The sequence below is a fragment of the Labeo rohita genome, chromosome 21 (genome assembly GCF_022985175.1).
Source record: "Labeo rohita strain BAU-BD-2019 chromosome 21, IGBB_LRoh.1.0, whole genome shotgun sequence".
NCBI classification, from domain to species: domain Eukaryota; kingdom Metazoa; phylum Chordata; class Actinopteri; order Cypriniformes; family Cyprinidae; genus Labeo; species Labeo rohita.
Genome location: NC_066889.1, coordinates 11125786 through 11144179, shown reverse-complemented (window position 1 = coordinate 11144179; position 18394 = coordinate 11125786). Strand labels below are relative to the sequence as shown.

Genomic DNA, 18394 nt, shown 5'->3' with positions numbered 1-18394 from the left:
TGTTGAAATTTTGTTGTTATTTTTGTTTTCTTGGCACAAAAAAAAAATTTCCGCTGATGTCACATGGACTGCTTTAACAATGTTTTTACTACCTTTCTGGGCTTTGAATGTGTCAGCTGCATTGCTGTCTATGCAGGGTCAAGAAAGCTCTCGGATTCATCAAAAATATCTTAATTTGTGTTCCAAAGAAGAAAAAAAGTCTTACGGAACGACATGACGGTTTTCATTTTTAGGTGAACTGTCCCGTTCAGTTTGCATGCTTAAATAAAATAAAATGATTTTCTGTCTAAAAGACTATTAAGTTTGCTTTTAATTATTCTCGTTTGGCATTCACTGACTGAAAAATGAATTTATTTTTATATTTATTTTTTACATTTATTTTAGCTGCCATAAATGAAGCAATAGACTACTGGTCGTTAAGATTTTTTAACGTTTGCATTTTAAAGTTTGCATTTGTTTGATCAAAAATACAGTAATAATTAAAAGTTATATTGTGAAATATCATTATTACTTTTTATTTGAATATATTCTATATGCTTAATATTTTTGGTGAAAACTGAAATATTTTATAAGGATTATTTGATGAACAGAACAATTAAAAGAACAGCTTTCAAGTCTTTTGTAACATTATAAATGTCTTTACTGTCACTTTAGATCAATTTAGCGCAAACTTGCTAAATAAACATTACTAATTTCTTTAAAGAGAAACTTTTATGCAAAAATCACTTTCATAAGGTATTTGAATACAGTTGTTTGGCCACAGTGAGTCAAAACAACCAGCCTATAATGGTAAAAATCTACCCATTCATTTTTTATAACCCTAATAAATCATAAACAATCTCTCTGAACAAGCAATTCCAGATTTATCCCTACAAACATGCCATTGTATGGAGAAATCCCCACTCGTTTGTGACAGTCTCTACCCTATTAGCACAGAAACAGCCCTGAGAGAGAAGCAGCAGTCCGCCATTACTGTTTTCTTGCTGTAGCTGCTGGAGATACAATGTCAGTGCCAAAGGGACATTGCAAGTGTTGTGTTTTGGGATGCACCAACGAACATATGAGTCTCTATAGACTTCCTCCATCTGATTAAAAGATTATGTCTAATTTTAGTCAGATGCATTTACATTGTGACTGTGCCCCAGATGCAATCAACAGGAACTGTCTCTGTAAAGGTGTGAACCAAATGGTCCATACATTTAGAATAACAAAGGAACAGCATTTCTCAGGAACTTCTTGTAGATTACAGGATCCCCAACAGGGGGTCCTGACAGTATCTATTGTTTCTAGCCATTTGTCTTTAGGTATAAAGTTCTGTCTTAAAGACAGAACTATGGGAGAAGCTATGTAGAAGCTAAGGAGAAGCTATGAAGAACTTTGGCAGAAACTAGGAAGAAGCTTTGGACCCTTACACGGGTTAAGATCTAGAAGACAGCTATGCTACACAACTTTCTTCAATAAATTCTTCTCCCCACAAGAACTCTGGTCAAGCTTACTTATTTTATGTATTAGAGAAATCTAATACACACGACGAGCCACCCAAACCACTGGTCAGTCAAATACAGTAAAATCTAACAATAGTTACATTTCATTTTTAAAGGAAATGTCCCAGAAAAAATCGGTAAAGTCCCCTATGTGTTTAGGGATCAACACCAACACTTTGTGCACGAATGTCAGTTCCAGACAAAGTAAGTATCACATGTTTGTTTTCTAAATTGCCTTTCTGAAATAGCTTCTTGTCAATCTGTAAAGCTAATGTTGCTACCACTGTTTCTGCCTGTTTTCACAGATGCTGCCCTCACGCGCTACCAGAATGATCGTAAATAGGAATGTGGTAGTTAAAAATTGCATACGAAAGCAATGTGAAGTCAAACGCTTGAATTTGTCGAGCCCATAATCACAAGTGGGACTTATAAAGTTTGTGATAGCACACGATGGCACCATGAGACTGGCTATGTCGCTACTTTTATTGCACCGTACTCCCCATCTGTGTAATTCATAAACGTGCATTTATTATGCACAGTACAGTCACTTACAGTACACTTACTTTTAAACCCATTTCTGGTTCGAACATATAAGGCTGAACACTGCCACTGCACATTTTCAACGTGTGAGATTGTCTCGTTTTGTTTGTGTCATCTCTTGAAGCTCCGCCCTCTTCTAAAAAGGGGGCCGGGAGCACCATCTCATTTGCATTTAAAGGGACAAACACAAAAACTGCACGTTTTACCTCATACCCTAAAAAGGGCAGTTTTAACAAGCTATAAAATATTATCTCTTGCGTATTTTGAGCTAAAACTTCACATACACACTCTAGGGACATCAGAGACTTCTTTTACTTCTCGTAAAAAAGGGGCATAATAGGTCACCTTTAAAAGACCTACCGCTGCCAAACTTTTAAAGGGGTCATCGGATGCCCATTTCCCACAAGTTGATATGATTCTTTAGGGTCTTAATGAAAAGTCTCTAATATACTTTGATTAAAAATTCTCAATGGTTTTGTAAAACAACACCCTTTTTACCTTATCATATGAGCTCTGCAAAAATCATCTCATTCTAAGGGGTTGTTCCTTTAAATGCAAATGAGCTCTGCTCACCCCGCCCCTCCCTTCTCTCTGTGGAATGACGATCTTGTTTACTTTAGCCGCATTTAGCTGCTAAACTTTCTAATTACCACGTTATTAGGAAAGTCGTTTGCAAAGATTCATAAAGAAACGCTTATACTCACTTCTGCTGTAAGTGAAGCTGGATCATGAATGATTCATGCGAACGTAGACGGATATATGTAGATCGGGAGGTGCATTCCATTCACAAACAAACGTAAACTACTGCATCTTCAGTGGCTCGGATGTCGGGAGTAAATGACGACCACTATGTTTATTATTACATCCAGCAACACAACACCTCAATCGCTCAATCGGAGATATTCTTGTCTAACTTACATCCCTGCTTCGGCATCGAAACAAGGAAAGTTACTGGACTGTGACAGCTGGTCTAAGGTAAGAGCTCATGTCAATCAACTATCGTGGGAGCGGCCTCTGTCAGTGTAAAGCCATACCGACAGGCATCTGAGAACGGCTCGATTTGAAAAAGAGGATATTATTTGTACAGATTAATTAAAAACCACTGCATGGATTTTTATCATTATAGGGTAGATTTGTACATACACTGCCAACACACATTAATGTTCAAACAACATGAAAAAGTGAACTTTGCATCCGATGACCCTTTTAAATGGTAGTTTATATTTGATATATATTGTTTTACTGATTTTGTGGGCGAGTGCTTGGACGCCTCGTCTTGCTCCACATCTTTCATCTCTTCAGGCGAGTCCCTGAGATCCTGCAGGTCACAGTCTGAGAACAAACATCAGAACTGAACAATTACAACACATGCAAAGCTGCCATTCTTCCTACTAGTTTTAGCAGGACCCACTACAAGTATTTACGTATGTCAAAGTTTTAGTTTTTGCAAAACTAAATGTAGAAAAAACAGAATTGTTTGTTTTGACTAAACATAAAATGTCTAACTTTTAGTAAACATAGCAATAAACTTACCAAATTCTTCAAACAATGATTCAACAAAGCTGGTACCATTTCCATAGAGGGACGTGTTCATGTATATGAAGTCAGATCCATTCACTTCAATAAACAAATTAATAAACAGAATTAAATGAATTTGCAATATTACAAGTGCGATTTACCCTTCATACGTAAAAGGAATTACATTTTTCTTACATGAAATACTCTGCTGTCTAAAATACTTTGACAGTTCTATAATTACTAATGTGTGAATCTCTTCAGTGGGGCCTTGGCCAAGCATTTCTGCTCAGCTGTTATGTATTTGCTGCTCAATCTCACCGGATGGCTGCAGCTGTTTGACCAAGTTTCTGACCACACTCATCTTCTCTGCCGTGGCTGAACTCACGCTCTCGTTCTCCAGCAGCTTGAGAAGCAAACTCAGCTCCTTCACCAGGTGTTCCATACCTGCACAGACATTCAAAACAAGGATCAGTGACCAGAAACATGATCTGGAAAACTCAAAACTTTTGGACCCCATTGCATTTATATACATCAGATTAACTTTAATTTATTTTCTATTTGAGTTACTAGGCATTTCCAGCCCATTCAGCCCATTTGACCTTTTTAAAATCCATCATGAGGCAAGCCTCAGCTGTTGGACATCTGATTTCCGTGGCTGTTTGTTGAGGAAACCTTGCCAAAATGCCAAATATGATATCCTGAAGGTTTAATGCAATAAACAAGCTAGGGGTATGACCTGAATTGATTTCTTATGGTAACGCTCTTCCAAATCTGTGCACGGCGAACAATAGCTGCACTGTTATGAATGGTCCAACAAACACAGGAAACAAGAAACCCCCTAAAGAGAAACAACATTTTTAGAAAGTCCTGGAATAAGCATTCACGTATATAGAGGTGGTCAACAATGCAACAACATTCATAACGGTTGTCTGTAGGTGCGGACATTTCTCATTACTCATTTTAGGAAGGAAACACGAGGAAAAGCTTCAATTTCTGGACCTGGAAAATATAGTTTTAAAATTCTGAATGACATTAACAAACGTTCAATGAACACTTTCCCTAAAGAACCCAAAAAGAATGTTCACTGGGAAACAGATTAAAGAAATCAGAGTCACACATCTTTCATACTAAGGAATAAAAAGCAGGGGTAAGTACCTGACAAACTCGTCTCTTTCATACAAAAACACATGTAAGCACTTCACACCACACCCGGACTCTGCTCCAGAGAGAGGGATGGGATAGGAAAAGCCCCTTTTCAAGGATACCTGCCACACATTTAGCTTTGCTGATCTAGGAGTTATTTTTCTTGGCCACAAGTAATTACTGCAATATGTGACCTTTCTTTTGCATTTGCCCTGAGAGGGTTTTTTTCTATCTGTCTGGACCAGATCAAAAAACCTGTTGCATAGCTCATGATGTTTCTTTTCTAGACCCTCACCGCTCCGAAAACAAACACTGCTTTGAAGCAGAGGTTGCAAACTGCTATGCAAACAGGGGGAATTCAAGCTTTTCTAAGCTTGCATTTCTATTTTGAGGATCATCCTGTTCATTTAATATTTCTTGGAATGGAAATGTAAGATGTTAATGGGAATATAAATAGTAACTAAAAATGCAATTAAAAGCTGCCTTTTGGGATTACTCATTACTTTCTAAACTGTACGCAGCAGAGGAAGAGGGAAGATGAATGAAACAGTGAAGACTGTAGGAAAGCTTGTGTCAGCATATTTACTTAGAGGGCTGTAAAAATTCACTTTTCAGTGAGTCATTTAACCAAAAAATGGAAAAAAAAAGTCCTATGTAAGATGATGCAAGATAAACAGTGGAATGAGGCCACAAATGTAAACACTTCAGTGGCTGAAATAAAACCGAAAACAACACCATTTATTTCTATTACTACGTGACTTTGTATTGTGCCATTTTAAAGGAATACTGTAATTCACCCAACAATTAAAATTTGCTGAAAATGGATGCATTCTCAGGACATCCAAGATGTAGATGAGTTTGTTTCTTCATCTGGAGAACACCAATGATTCCTCTGCATTGAATGATGGATTTATTTCTTGACAAGATTTTAAAGGAGAAGTCCACTTCCAAAACAATACAGATAATGTACTCACCCACTTGTCATCCAAGATGTTCATGTCTTTCTTTCTTTAGTCGTAAAGAAATTATGTTTTTGAGGAAAACATTTCAGGATTTTTATCCATATAATGGACTGATACGGTGCCCCGAGTTTGAACTTCCAAAATGTAAGTTTAAATGTGGCTTCAAACGATCCCAAATGCAGTTGTAAATGATCCCAGCTGAGGAAGAAGGGTCTTATCTAGCGAAACGGTCAGTTATTTTCATTAAAAATCTCAAAAGCTTGTGTTGCCTTTCTCTCCCTGAACTCTGTGTAGTCTTGCTCAAGACAGTTAGGGTATGTCAAAAATCTCCAATCGTATTTTCTCCCTCAACTTAAAAAATCATTTCAAAATTATCCTACATTGCTGCAGAAGCACCGACCCAGTCTTTGCAAAGAGAACATGCAAAGAAGATCGAACACCCTTAACAGAAAAGGTAAAACAGTGATATAAGATGATTTTGAAGTTAAGGGAGAAAATACGGTCAGAGTTTTTCGACATACCCTGTCATACATAACTGTCTTAAGCCAAAATACACAGAGTTCAGGGAGAGCCAGGGAAGATTAGAATTTCAGATTAAAGTATTTAAATTGTTTTTTTTAACTGATCGTTTTGCAAGATAAGACCCTTCTAAGACCCTGGGATTGTTTACAACAGCATTTGGGATCGTTTATCACCATATCAGTCCATTATATGGAGAAAAATCCTGAAATGTTTTCCTCAAAAAAACAATTTCTTTACAACTGAAAAAAGAAAGACATGAACATCTTGGATGACAAGGGGGTGAGTACATTATATGTGACTCTTTGTTTTGGAAGTGGACTTCTCCTTTAACTGATGGACTGGAGTTGTGTGGATTACTTGTGGATTATTGTGATGTTTTTATCAACTGTTTGGATGTTCATTTTGACGGCACCCATTCACTGCATAGGACACATTGGTGAGCAAGTGATGCAGTGCTAAATTTCTCCAAATCTGTGCTGATGAAGAAACAAATGGTGCATCCCAATTTACTTATGCACTATTTTATGACCTTTTTTTAGTACACTGAAAATACCAACTAGATGAAGTGCACTTCTAACGCCCAGATGATGCACTTAATGTACCAACAAAGTTGGTAAAAACAAAGTGTGAAATGTCAAACATTTTATGCAGTCAACTGCTGCAGCTTTAAAGGGCTCATGATATGAGAAACCAAATTTCCCTTGATATTTTGACATAGAAGAGGTCTTTGTACTATTAATACATCCTGCTTTCATAAGTTTCATAACTTAAAAAAAAAAAAAGTCCTCATTATCAGTAAAATAGCATTTACATAATAACCCTCAGAAAACAGCTCGTTTAGATCCAAGGTGCGAGGGGACATTACCCAGGCACAATCGTTTGCATACAGAGCCTACAGAGCAACACATCGACGAATAGTCATTTTCTCACCATAGGCCCCGCCCACTGGCGTTCAGTCGCTTAACGGCTGACACTTAACTATGCTGAATGCATATCATGACCCCTTTAATTACATTGCATAGGGGAAGGGGATATCAGAATCTGAAGTTGGATGACAAAATAACTTTAGAAAATTCATACACTAGACAGTTAAGAATATAGTACACAGAATAAGTGCATAGTGTGTCATTTGGGACACCGCTTAACTCATCTACATTTTGGAAGGACTGAGGGAGTCCATTGTCAGCAGATTTTCATTTTTGGGTGAAATATTCCTTTAAAACGTTGTGCCAAACCCATAAGACCTTTGTTGATCTTCAGAACACAAATTAAGACATTATGGTTAAATCAGAGAGCTCTCTGACATCTCAATGCATATTTTTTTTTCAAACAAATGCATCAAAAAAACTCAATCAATGAAATATAATATTACTCTTGAACAGGAACTTTCATGGTTTTTACCAACAAAGGAGAAACCATATAATTCACAATGCAGATTTCCAAATGCCTTTGCAGTTTTGTCAGCAGAGCACAAACACAGAGCTGACCGAGATAAAGAAAGCAAACCAATTAACTGCTCACCGTAAACCCACCATTTTCAGACAAAACCAAAAGTGAGCCACATTTTGCTGAGGAGCTCTTTTGTGAGCTCTTTACTCTCTCAGATTATCCTCATTGGTGTGATTTCTGTGGGAACATCTGCACTGGATCAACTCTCACTTGCTCTTGTTTTCCCCTCTTCTCCTTCTACTACATTACTATCTACATTGTAAAAAATGACTTTGAATTTACCAGTAAAAACTGTAAAAATGCTACAGTAAAAACCTTTTAAATGGTTAACAGTAAGTTCCCCTACTATATACAGTAAAGAACTGTATTGGACATTGCATGTAATTTTACGGTAATATAACCGTGAATAACTGTAAATTGACATTTCCAGAATTCTCTGCATTACATTTTTTAAATTTAATGTTTTTTTGTTGAAATAACTGTTTCTTCTTAGTGTTTTTTCTAGTGTTTCAAGTTCATTGCAATATTTCATTTTCATGCGAGTTACATTGTGTGAATGTGCACTTTCTATATATGTTAATATTTAAAAGCTGCTTGTGATAAGATTTGGTTCATTATGTGACTTTATTATCACCACCTGCTTTTGGTGGTTATAAGTGTGTTATAAAGGTACAAAACAGATTTCAGTACTTCAGTAGGTTGGTACATTAACATTATATCATTTAATGAAATTACGGTATTTAAGTTAAAGGGGTCATCGGATGCAAAGTTCACTTTTTCATGTTGTTTGAACATTAATGTGTGTTGGCAGTGTATGTACAAATCTACCCTATAATGATAAAAATCCATGCAGTGGTTTTTAATTAATCTGTAAAAATAATATCCCCTTTTTCAAATCGAGCCATTCTCAGATGCCTGTCGATGTGCTGTCACACCGACAAAGGCCGCTCCCACAATAGTTGATTGACATGAGCGTTTTATCTCTGACCAGCTGTCACAGTCCAGTAACCTTCCTTGTTTCAATGCCGGAGCAGGGATGTAAGTTAGACAAGAATATCTCTGATTGAGCGATTGAGGTGTTGTGTTGCTGGATGTAATAATGAATGTAGTGGTCGTCATTTACTCCCAACAACTGAGCCGCTGAAGATGCAATGGATTACGTTTGTTTGTGAAGGGAATGCGCCTCCCGATCTACATATATCCGTCTACGTTCGCTCAAATCATTCATGATCCAGCTTCACTTACAGCAGAAGTGAGTATAAGAGTTTTTTATGAATCTTTGCGATCGCCTTTCCTTATAATGTGGTAGTTAGGAAGTTTAGCGGCTAAACGCGGCTAAAGTAAACAGGCTAGTCTCTCTACAGAGAGAAGGGAGGGGCGGGGTGAGCAGAGCTCATTTGCATTTAAAGGAACAACCCCTTAGAATGAGATGATTTTTGCAGAGCTCATTTTGACAAGGTAAAAAGGGTGTTGTTTTACAAAACCATTGAGAATTTTTAAACAAAATATATTAGAGACTTTTCATTAAGACCCTAAAGAATCATATTATCTTGTGGAAAATGGGCATCCGATGACCCCTTTAAACGTTGCTACCGTATTTTTATGGTAAAATTCTGGCAACCACAGCTGCCTTTTTTTTTTTTTTTTACCGTAAATGTTACATATATTTGCATAGTGTACAATCTATAGCTAAGAAAAAATATATAAATTGTTAATATGTATTAAAATTTGAATTTTTGAGTACAAATACATGTTCACAATGTTCACAATACAACGTTTCCAGGGAAAGTAATTTTTGTATTAAAGGTATGGTCTAGCTATAGTCTTTGGCTATCGAGTCTGAAATCTGAAAACAATCAGAGAGAAAGAGATAATAACGTGATTTTGAATACTTTGACTGTTAAAATAACACTTTACAGTTAAGCAACCTTTGTTAAAATTCATTAAGTAAGCTGACCTAACAGTATTACAGCCCTTATTAATCTAGGTCAATAATTAGTTATAAATGATTAATGAACTAATACATGTTTGGTATGTTAACATTATTTACTAAATTGTTTTCAATTCACTTATCTTTCACTTATATTTGTCACCTATAGTATCAATTTAGTATCGATACCGAAGTGTCACATTCTGGTATCGTACCAAATTATCACATTCTGGTACCGAAGCCAAAATTATGGTATCGAGCCATCCCTATTTCTGACCCTGTATTACAACTGACATGTTCAAGGCCCGAAAGGGAGTAAGGACATCGATAAAATAGTCCATGTGACCAGTGTTGCCAGGTTATCACCACAAAACCCACCCAACTGCTACTCAAAACTAGCCAAATCCCCCGGTAAAACTAGCGTTCTGGGGGTAAAATATGCATTTTATGGTGGGGTTCCCCTGGTAAAATTCGCATTCCAGGGGATAAATATGACGTTATTGGGGTTGCCCAATACCACGGAAAAAACGCAGACTTGGCAACACTGCATGTGACATCAGTGGTTCAACTTTAATTTTATGAATTCTTTTTTCCTGTGCATACACGAGTGTCACGATGCATATGCGATACTCTCGTGAATGCATATCGAAGACAAAGAATAGAGAACAAATTGCTAAATAAAGTCATTATTTTTGTTTTTTTTTTGCACACAAAAAGTATTCTCATAGCGACATAAAATTGCGGTTGAACCACCAGTCCTTACTACCTTTCTGGGCCTTGAACGTGTCAATTGTGTTGTTGTCTATGCAGGGTCAGAAAGCTCTTGGATTTCATCAAAAATATCTTAATTTGTGTTCTGAAGATGAACAAAGGTCTTACGGGTTTGGAACAACATGAGATTGAGTAATAAATGACAGAATTTTCATTTGTGGGTGATCTATCCCTTTAAATAGTCGTAAATTTGTGTCCTCAAGTCCAAAACAAATTTAATATCACTTCCGAATCTGCTAGATCTCCAAAAGGCATGATTCTAAACACACAGCCAATGATAAGCTATCTTTCAGTCATCTTTTGCTGAATGTGCTTAATTTGCCAGTAAACTCCTCCTAAGAGTTTTCCTCTCTCTCAGAGAGCAGGAAACGTGGATGTGTGTGTGTCCGTTAGGGGAAACAAGAAAAAGAGAGGGGCGGAAGAAGAGTAGGATGCGGAAACTCAGAGAAGAGAGGATGACTCTGTTATTGTACTGAGAGCGGCGCAATCACAACTGCAGGGCCACAACTCTCCAGAGGGCCATTGTCTGGGTGTGCACTCGCTGACACGGGCGAGGGAGCGACCCGTCCCTTTTCCGAGCAACTCGAGTTCCCACACAACACCCTCTGTGCCTCTGTGTCTTCTGCTGGCCATGTTTCGCTTTGGAAACTGGGTCAAGTTTGTGGAACTAAGCACAGTCAGCTCAGTTACAGCTATTCTGAAGGCTCGCCTGTTTTTGCTGCTGTGCATCTCGTGTGTAAAGTGTGGGAATGTGGGATTGTTGAACCCCATCTGACTGCTTCAGTGGTTCTTTTAATGTGTCTGTTCTGTCTGCCGCCTCTCACAGATCAAAGACACATTGTATTTAAGTATAAAGTGACAAAAGACAGACCAACTGAAAATAAAGACTTCAATCATGAATACTTTTATTAGTCATATGTGCATGCAAAGAAGCTTAAGTGATCCAAATAGAGATAATTGACCAGATTCTAGAGATAAACACTTTTCCAATCAGTAATTGGTTATAAAAACCAACATTGCCATTACACAACTATGCATTTAGACAGAATTTAGATACGTAAATTCATTATAATTATATAACTTTTTACTTTGTCAAATGTGAAACACATAGCATTTTAAGCTTAACAGTCAAACATAAATCATGAATAATAGGACAACAGATTGCAAAACATCTTAAACATAATTAATAATTAATAGTGTTTATATTTGTTCAATATAAAAATAGAATTAATTATATTTAAAAATCTGTAATATACAAATAATTGCATAATATGTAATATTAATATTATTAAAAATAAATGTAATTATTTTTAAATGATATATTGCACAGAATAAGGGAATAACCAAATGCATTAAAACCTAAAAAAGTAAAATATAGCTTATCTATTATTATAATTATTAATTATATATAATTAGTTGTATAAATATATTTAAAAATATATATGTATGTAAAAATATATATGTAATAAATTATTAAAAATATAATGTATTAACATCTAAAAATATATATATTTATCCACTATTCATTATTAGATTAATTATTAATGATATATAATTAGTTATATAAATATATATAAAATGTATGTAATACACAAATTGTTTAATTATTATTATTATTATTATATTTTATTTATTATCTTATATAATAAATGTTATATAATTATTACAATGACAAATTATACATTTAAAATTGTAAAATGAATAAAATACATAAAACACACATGAATACACATATGAATATTTAAATATACTCTATATTTCATTAATAGTAATACATTAAAATGTTTTAATAAAAGAAAATATTTCTATTGTTTCCGTTCAATTATAATTGTAATATTGTAATCAGTATCCTCAAATAAATGAATAAATAAGTAAAACAGTATCAACTTATAGATCAAACAACCAAGTTGCTTTTTTATCTTAGGAATCAGCAATACAGCCATTTACATTCAATGATTTGAAAAAAAGTACTTGCTTTGTATAGACCGGGCACATTCCAGCTGAACTTTCATTGAGTGGCTCGGCAAAGTAGCTAGACAATGTGGCATTGTGAAGTCCAAAATTACCCAGTGACATCACCTTTGAGGAAAAGAGGACAATGCAGCGCATAGCATTCAGAAATGCAGGGCAAACATTCATTCACCCAAATACATCACTGAACACAATCCCAAATACACTTACACTCACAAAACAAATTCTAGGGAAAGCAGCTGTGCGGTCTTGAGGCAAGGGCATTGTGGGTAAGGGGATATGTCCTGCAGCTGTAGCTTCCTGTCTGGGCTGACGACAGCAGTTTCTATCATCCCTAACCTTCTGCTTCCTATTCCTCTCCTCCACACACCCCCAAAAATGACATACCATCAGTCCTCCGTTAACTAGCACGCTCTCACTCAGCTCCGGACCCTCCCATCTGGACCGCTTCCAGTAAAACACTACAAAAATCATAGTACACACCACATCTACATTACACACCATCTGTGCCTATTTAGTGGTTTTATCCACAGACCATGTTGGGTTTCTCCTGTAATGGTGAGGAATGAGGGTTCAGATCCTACAAGCTTAATATGCAGAATACCGCGACCACACGGTCCTTAAAAAAGCTTATCAGCTGTCTGATCCAGGGTGGGTTGACGTCACGTGCCACAGCTATACAAGACACACGAGCAGGGCCGATACTTTGATGAACACCAGTCAAGGTCACATGGAGGCCACATTGACATCAGTGCGAGACGGCTGTAATTTAAAGCTCAGTATTTTAGTGGATGACAGCTCGCTGGGTGGGGTCAATTACAGAGGAACAACAGGCCACATAATTGAAAGGGAAGAGATGAAGGCTTTGAGGATGACACTATGGTTATTGATGGCTTAATGAGCTTGGGGGAAAAAATCCTCCTGCAACAAGTTGCAGTACATTGCGGTCGTCTGAAGACATGCTGAACAGGACTGTGCACCATTTAGAATTAAAATTTCTAATTCAAATAAATGTATCAACTGTAGCTTTTAACTAGAAAAACAAAGTGCTGTTTGAACATTTTGGAAAAAAAACTTTAAACTACTTGAAGTTCAAAGGTTTATAGGCCTTATGAAGAGAAGGAATGACAGAATGTTAAACAGATAGAAGGAAAGAAATAATGAAAGAAAGAAAGAACATACAACAGACAGAAAGAACAAACGAATGAACGACAGACAGACAGAATGAACGAACGAACAACAGACAGACAGAAAGAAGGAATGAACGAACAAACAAACGACAGACAGAAAGAAGGAACAAAAGAATGACAGACAGAACGACTGAACCAACGAAAGAAGGAACAACAGACAGACATAACTAACGAATATACGACAGACAGACAGAAGGAACGAATAAACAAAGGAACGACAGACAGACAGACATGACGAATTAATAAAAGACAGACAGACAGAAAGAAGGACCGAACATATGAACGAACGACAGACAAAGAGACAGACAGAACGAATGAATGAACAACAGACAGACAGAAAGAAGGAACAAACGAACGACAGACAGAAAGAAGGAACAAACGAATGTATGAATGAGCAAATGACAGACAGACAGAACAAACAAATGACAGACAGACAGACAGAAAGAAGGACCGGACAAATAAAGGAATGACAGACAAAACGAACAAACAAACAACAGACAGACAGAAAGAAGGAACAAAAGAACGACAGACAGACAGAAAGAAGGAACAAACGAATGACAGACAGACCGAATGAATGAACAACAGACAGACAGAAAGAATGAACAAACGAATGACAGACAGACAGAAAGAAGGAACGCATGAACAAAGGAACGACAGACAGAACGATTGAACCAACGAATGAAGGAACAACAGACAGACAGACATAACGAACAAATAAACGACAGACAGACAGAAAGAAGAAACAAACAAAGTAATGAATGAGCAAATGACAGACAGACAGACAGACAGAAAGAAAGATCGGATGAACGAAGGAATGACAGACAGAACGTACAAACAAAAGACAGACAGACAGAAAGAAGGAACAAAGAACGACAGACAGAAAGAAGGAACAAACGAATGACAGACAGAACTAATGAATGAGTGACAGACAGACAGACAGAATAAACAAAAGAATGACAGATGGACAGAAAGAAGGAACTCATGAACAAAGGAACAACAGACAGCACGATTGAACCAACAAATGAAGGAACAACAGGCAGACAGACAGAAAGAACAAATAAACGACAGAAAGACAGAAAGAAGGAACAAACAAAGTAATGAATGAGCAAATGACAGACAGACACAATGAACAAATGACAGACAGACAGACAGAAAGAAAGATCGGACGAACAAAGGAATGACAGGCAGAATGAACAAACAAAAGACAGACAGACAGACAGAAAGAAGGAACAAAAGAACGACAGACAGACAGAAAGAAGGAACAAACGAATGACAGACAGAACTAATGAATGAGTGACAGACAGACAGAATGAACAAACGAATGACAGATGGACAGAAAGAAGGAATGACAGACAGAACAATTGAACCAACAAACGAAGGAACAATAGACAGACAGACATAACGAACAAATAAACGACAGACAGACAGAAGGAATGAACAAATGAAGGAACAATAGACAGACAGACAGACAGAAAGATGGACCGAACGAACAAAGGAACAACAGACAGACAGTCAGAAGGAACAAACAAACGAAGGAACGACAGACAGACATAACAAACAAATAAACGACAGACAGACAGAAAGAAGGACCGAACAAACAAAGGAACAACAGACAAAATATACAAATGAAAGGAAAGAAAGAAAGAAAGAATAAACAAATTAATTAACAAACAAAAAAACGACAGAAGACAGAGTGAATGAACGACAGACAGAACGAATAAACAAACGTTAGACAGACAGACAAAACAAATGTCAGACAGACCAACAGAAAGAAGGAATGAACAAACAAGATAGATAGATAGATAGATAGATAGATAGATAGTTTACATAGAGGTTTATTATTGTTTACTTCATGCTCTGTCTGACCACTGAAACTAGAGATGTTTCATTTAAAGTCCTAAATGTTTTTCCATCCCATGAGATGTTTTCTGGTTGGAGGATAATGCTAACATTTCAGATTCTATAAACCACAGGGATGACGCTTTTATTCATTGGCATTCACACTGACTTTCACTCACATAAAACACTTGGAGGATTGAATGTCTCTTCGAGATCTGCAACCAAGTACTATAAAGTTGCATTATGACACTCTGCAACCGATCAGTAAAAGAACGGCAGTCAAAAGATATCAGAAGAACATCAAGTACATCAATAACGAACATCACAATCCCAAAACAAGACAAGTGTCAGCTCATAACCAGGTGAAATTTATAGTGAAGGAACAGAGCAGCCTTTTGCTATATCTTATTCCCATCTTCTCTGTTTCTGCACCGCAGTCATAAGACTTCAGGCACGCGGTCATGAGAGTTGCATTTGTACATTTGCACAACAACAACCCCGTCTGTAAAATCTTTATTTTTATATTTTAAGTGTTAATTTTAGTGTTAGTTATTTTGTTGTGTGCTTTTTTTCTATTTAGTGTTATTTTTACTTCATTTTAAATTCAGCTTCAGGTTTAGTAATTTCAAGATAAAGGTCTCGGATTTCATCACAAATATCTTAATTTGTGTTCCGAAGATGAACGAAGGTCTTACAGGTTTAAAACGACATGAGGATGTACTATCTCTTTAAGTACTTCAACGTACACATATTCATTTATTTAAATGTTGCCAATTCAACATTTTTAAGTTTTTCATCTAATTGGTATTTTTCAGCTATATTTCAATTAATGAAAATATTTTTAACAGTTTAATTTTAATTTTAGTTCAAAACAATACTAATCTAGCAGGTGGAAGACTGGACAGTTTGAAACTATCCTTTTCTTAAAGGGACAGTTCATCCAAAAATGAATGGTCTGTCATCATTTCAGGGCATTGTGTTGTTCCAAATCTGTATGACTTTCTTTATGTGTTTAACATGAAAGAAGACATTCTGAAAAAGTGCTTTTATGTCTACACAATCAAAATCAATGATTTGATTTTGTTTTGGGCACAACTGACTTTTACTGTAATGACAAAAACAGCTGAGACACATTTAGACTCAGACAGCCAAAACATCATCATAATTCTTATATTTCAGTTCTAATCACTGCTCCCACCCATATCTTAGCTGCTACTTTGCATGACTAATGGGATAGAGGAAGACTGATTAGGAAAAGCTCTTCCAGCTTTATTCTGGGCCTCAGCATCTGACCTTCTTTCAAGAAGGGGTTAATACATTGGTCATCCACAGCAAGCCCCTGTGATGACTGCCTTTGATTTCCACTCTTTGAGGACACAAGTGTAGAAGTGCCTACAGGGTCGCACACAAGGACCTTTCCGGCCCCTGTGTATCGTAATAACTCTGTGTGATTTCTTTACAGACAAGAGCCGCCCTTGACGGCTGCGCTTGGGCCGAGGAATGCTGGAGTGAGAGACAGTGTCAGGCCTGTGCGGACCCATCAGGCTCACAAGCTGCAGAAGAGAGAAGCCTTTGTCTATTTGGCCATGAGTATTTATAGATGTAAGCCATGTGCATAAGGAACTGGAGGAATCAGTGCAATTCAGCACCACTCCCACCTTTCACAGTTTGCATGAAGTCTTGCATATTGTCATATATCTGACTAGAACACAATAAAATTCAAATTTTAATTTAAAATGTTTTTCATTCAATTTGAAGGTTTAAGATTCACCTACATGTCTAAACTCACTAATGCTCCTCACAAAAAGCAAGCCAACACTTAAAAGGGCATTTCCAAAACCCCCCATTACTAAAAACAGCAACAAATAGCTGATGGGCTGTTTTTTCCTGGCATCCATGCAAACAAACTCAGAGTTGAACACACATTCTGAGGCGGATATCCTGCATGAGAGGCAAGGAAGTCTTCTTTCAGATCATGAATAGCCATCATGCTGAACTGGCTTCAACCAGCTCAGAACAGCAGGATGAAGGAGCTGATAGCTGTTTCAGTGAAAAGTTAGGGATATAAAGAATACAGGATGAGAGGATGAGATATACACTACCACTCAAAAGTTTTTTTAATGTTTTTTAAAGAAGTCTCTTCTGCACACCAAGCCTCCATTTATTTGATCGGAAGTACATCAAAAACAGTACAATCTTGAAATATTTTGACTATTTAAAACAACGGTTTTCTATTTAAATATATTATAAAATGTGATTTATTCCTGTGATTTCACAGCTGGATTTTTAGCATCATTACTCGTCTTCGGTGTCACATGATCTTTTAGAAATCATTCTAATATTCTGATTTGCTGCTCAAAAAACATTTATTATTATTATTATGTTGAAATCTGCTGAGTAGAATTTTTCAGGTTTCTTTGATGAATAGAAAGTTCAGAAGAACAGCATTTATCTGAAATAGAAATCTTTTTTAACATTATAAATGTCTTTATCATCACTTTTGATCAATTTAAAGCATCCTTGCTAAATAAAAGTATTAATTTCTATTGTTTCTTTCCCCCAAAAAAATGTATATTGACTCCAAGCCTTTGAATGGTATACTGTATTATATATTTTTATTTATATTTATATTTTTGTGTTACAAAAGTTTTTTATTTCAGATAAATGTTGATTATTGGATATTTCTATTCATCAGAGAATCCTGAAAAAAATGATCTCATCTGTTTTAAATATTGCTAATAATAGTAATAATAAAAAATCTTTCTTGAACAGCAAATCAGCATATTAGAATAACTTCTGAAGGATCATGTGACAGTAATGATGCTGAAAACTTAGCTTTGATCACAGGAATAAATTAAATTTTAAAATATATTCAAATAGAAAGCAGTTATTTTAAATAATAAAAATATTTCACAATGTTACTGCTTTTGCTGTACTTTGGATCAAATAAATGCAGGGTTGGTGAGCAGAAGAGACTAAAAAAACTGTTTAAAAACTTTTGACTGGTAGTGCATTTTTATATATTTTACAGCAGTAATGTAATTTTACCAGCATGGTTGTGAAAGGTCTTGCTTG

General features: G+C 36.2%; 1 protein-coding gene across 1 annotated transcript in view; it reads right to left on the bottom strand.

The window, feature by feature from the left end:
- The window catches only part of afap1l1b (actin filament associated protein 1-like 1b), a 32005-nt gene that overhangs the window by 12688 nt on the left and 923 nt on the right, over positions 1 to 18394 (bottom strand). The window contains exons 2-4 of the mRNA XM_051093764.1: positions 3861 to 3986; positions 3558 to 3641; positions 3268 to 3356 (exon numbers count right to left, since the gene is read on the bottom strand). Of these exons, the coding sequence (XP_050949721.1) occupies positions 3268 to 3356; positions 3558 to 3641; positions 3861 to 3986 (299 nt within the window). The remainder of the gene's footprint in view (positions 1 to 3267; positions 3357 to 3557; positions 3642 to 3860; positions 3987 to 18394) is intronic.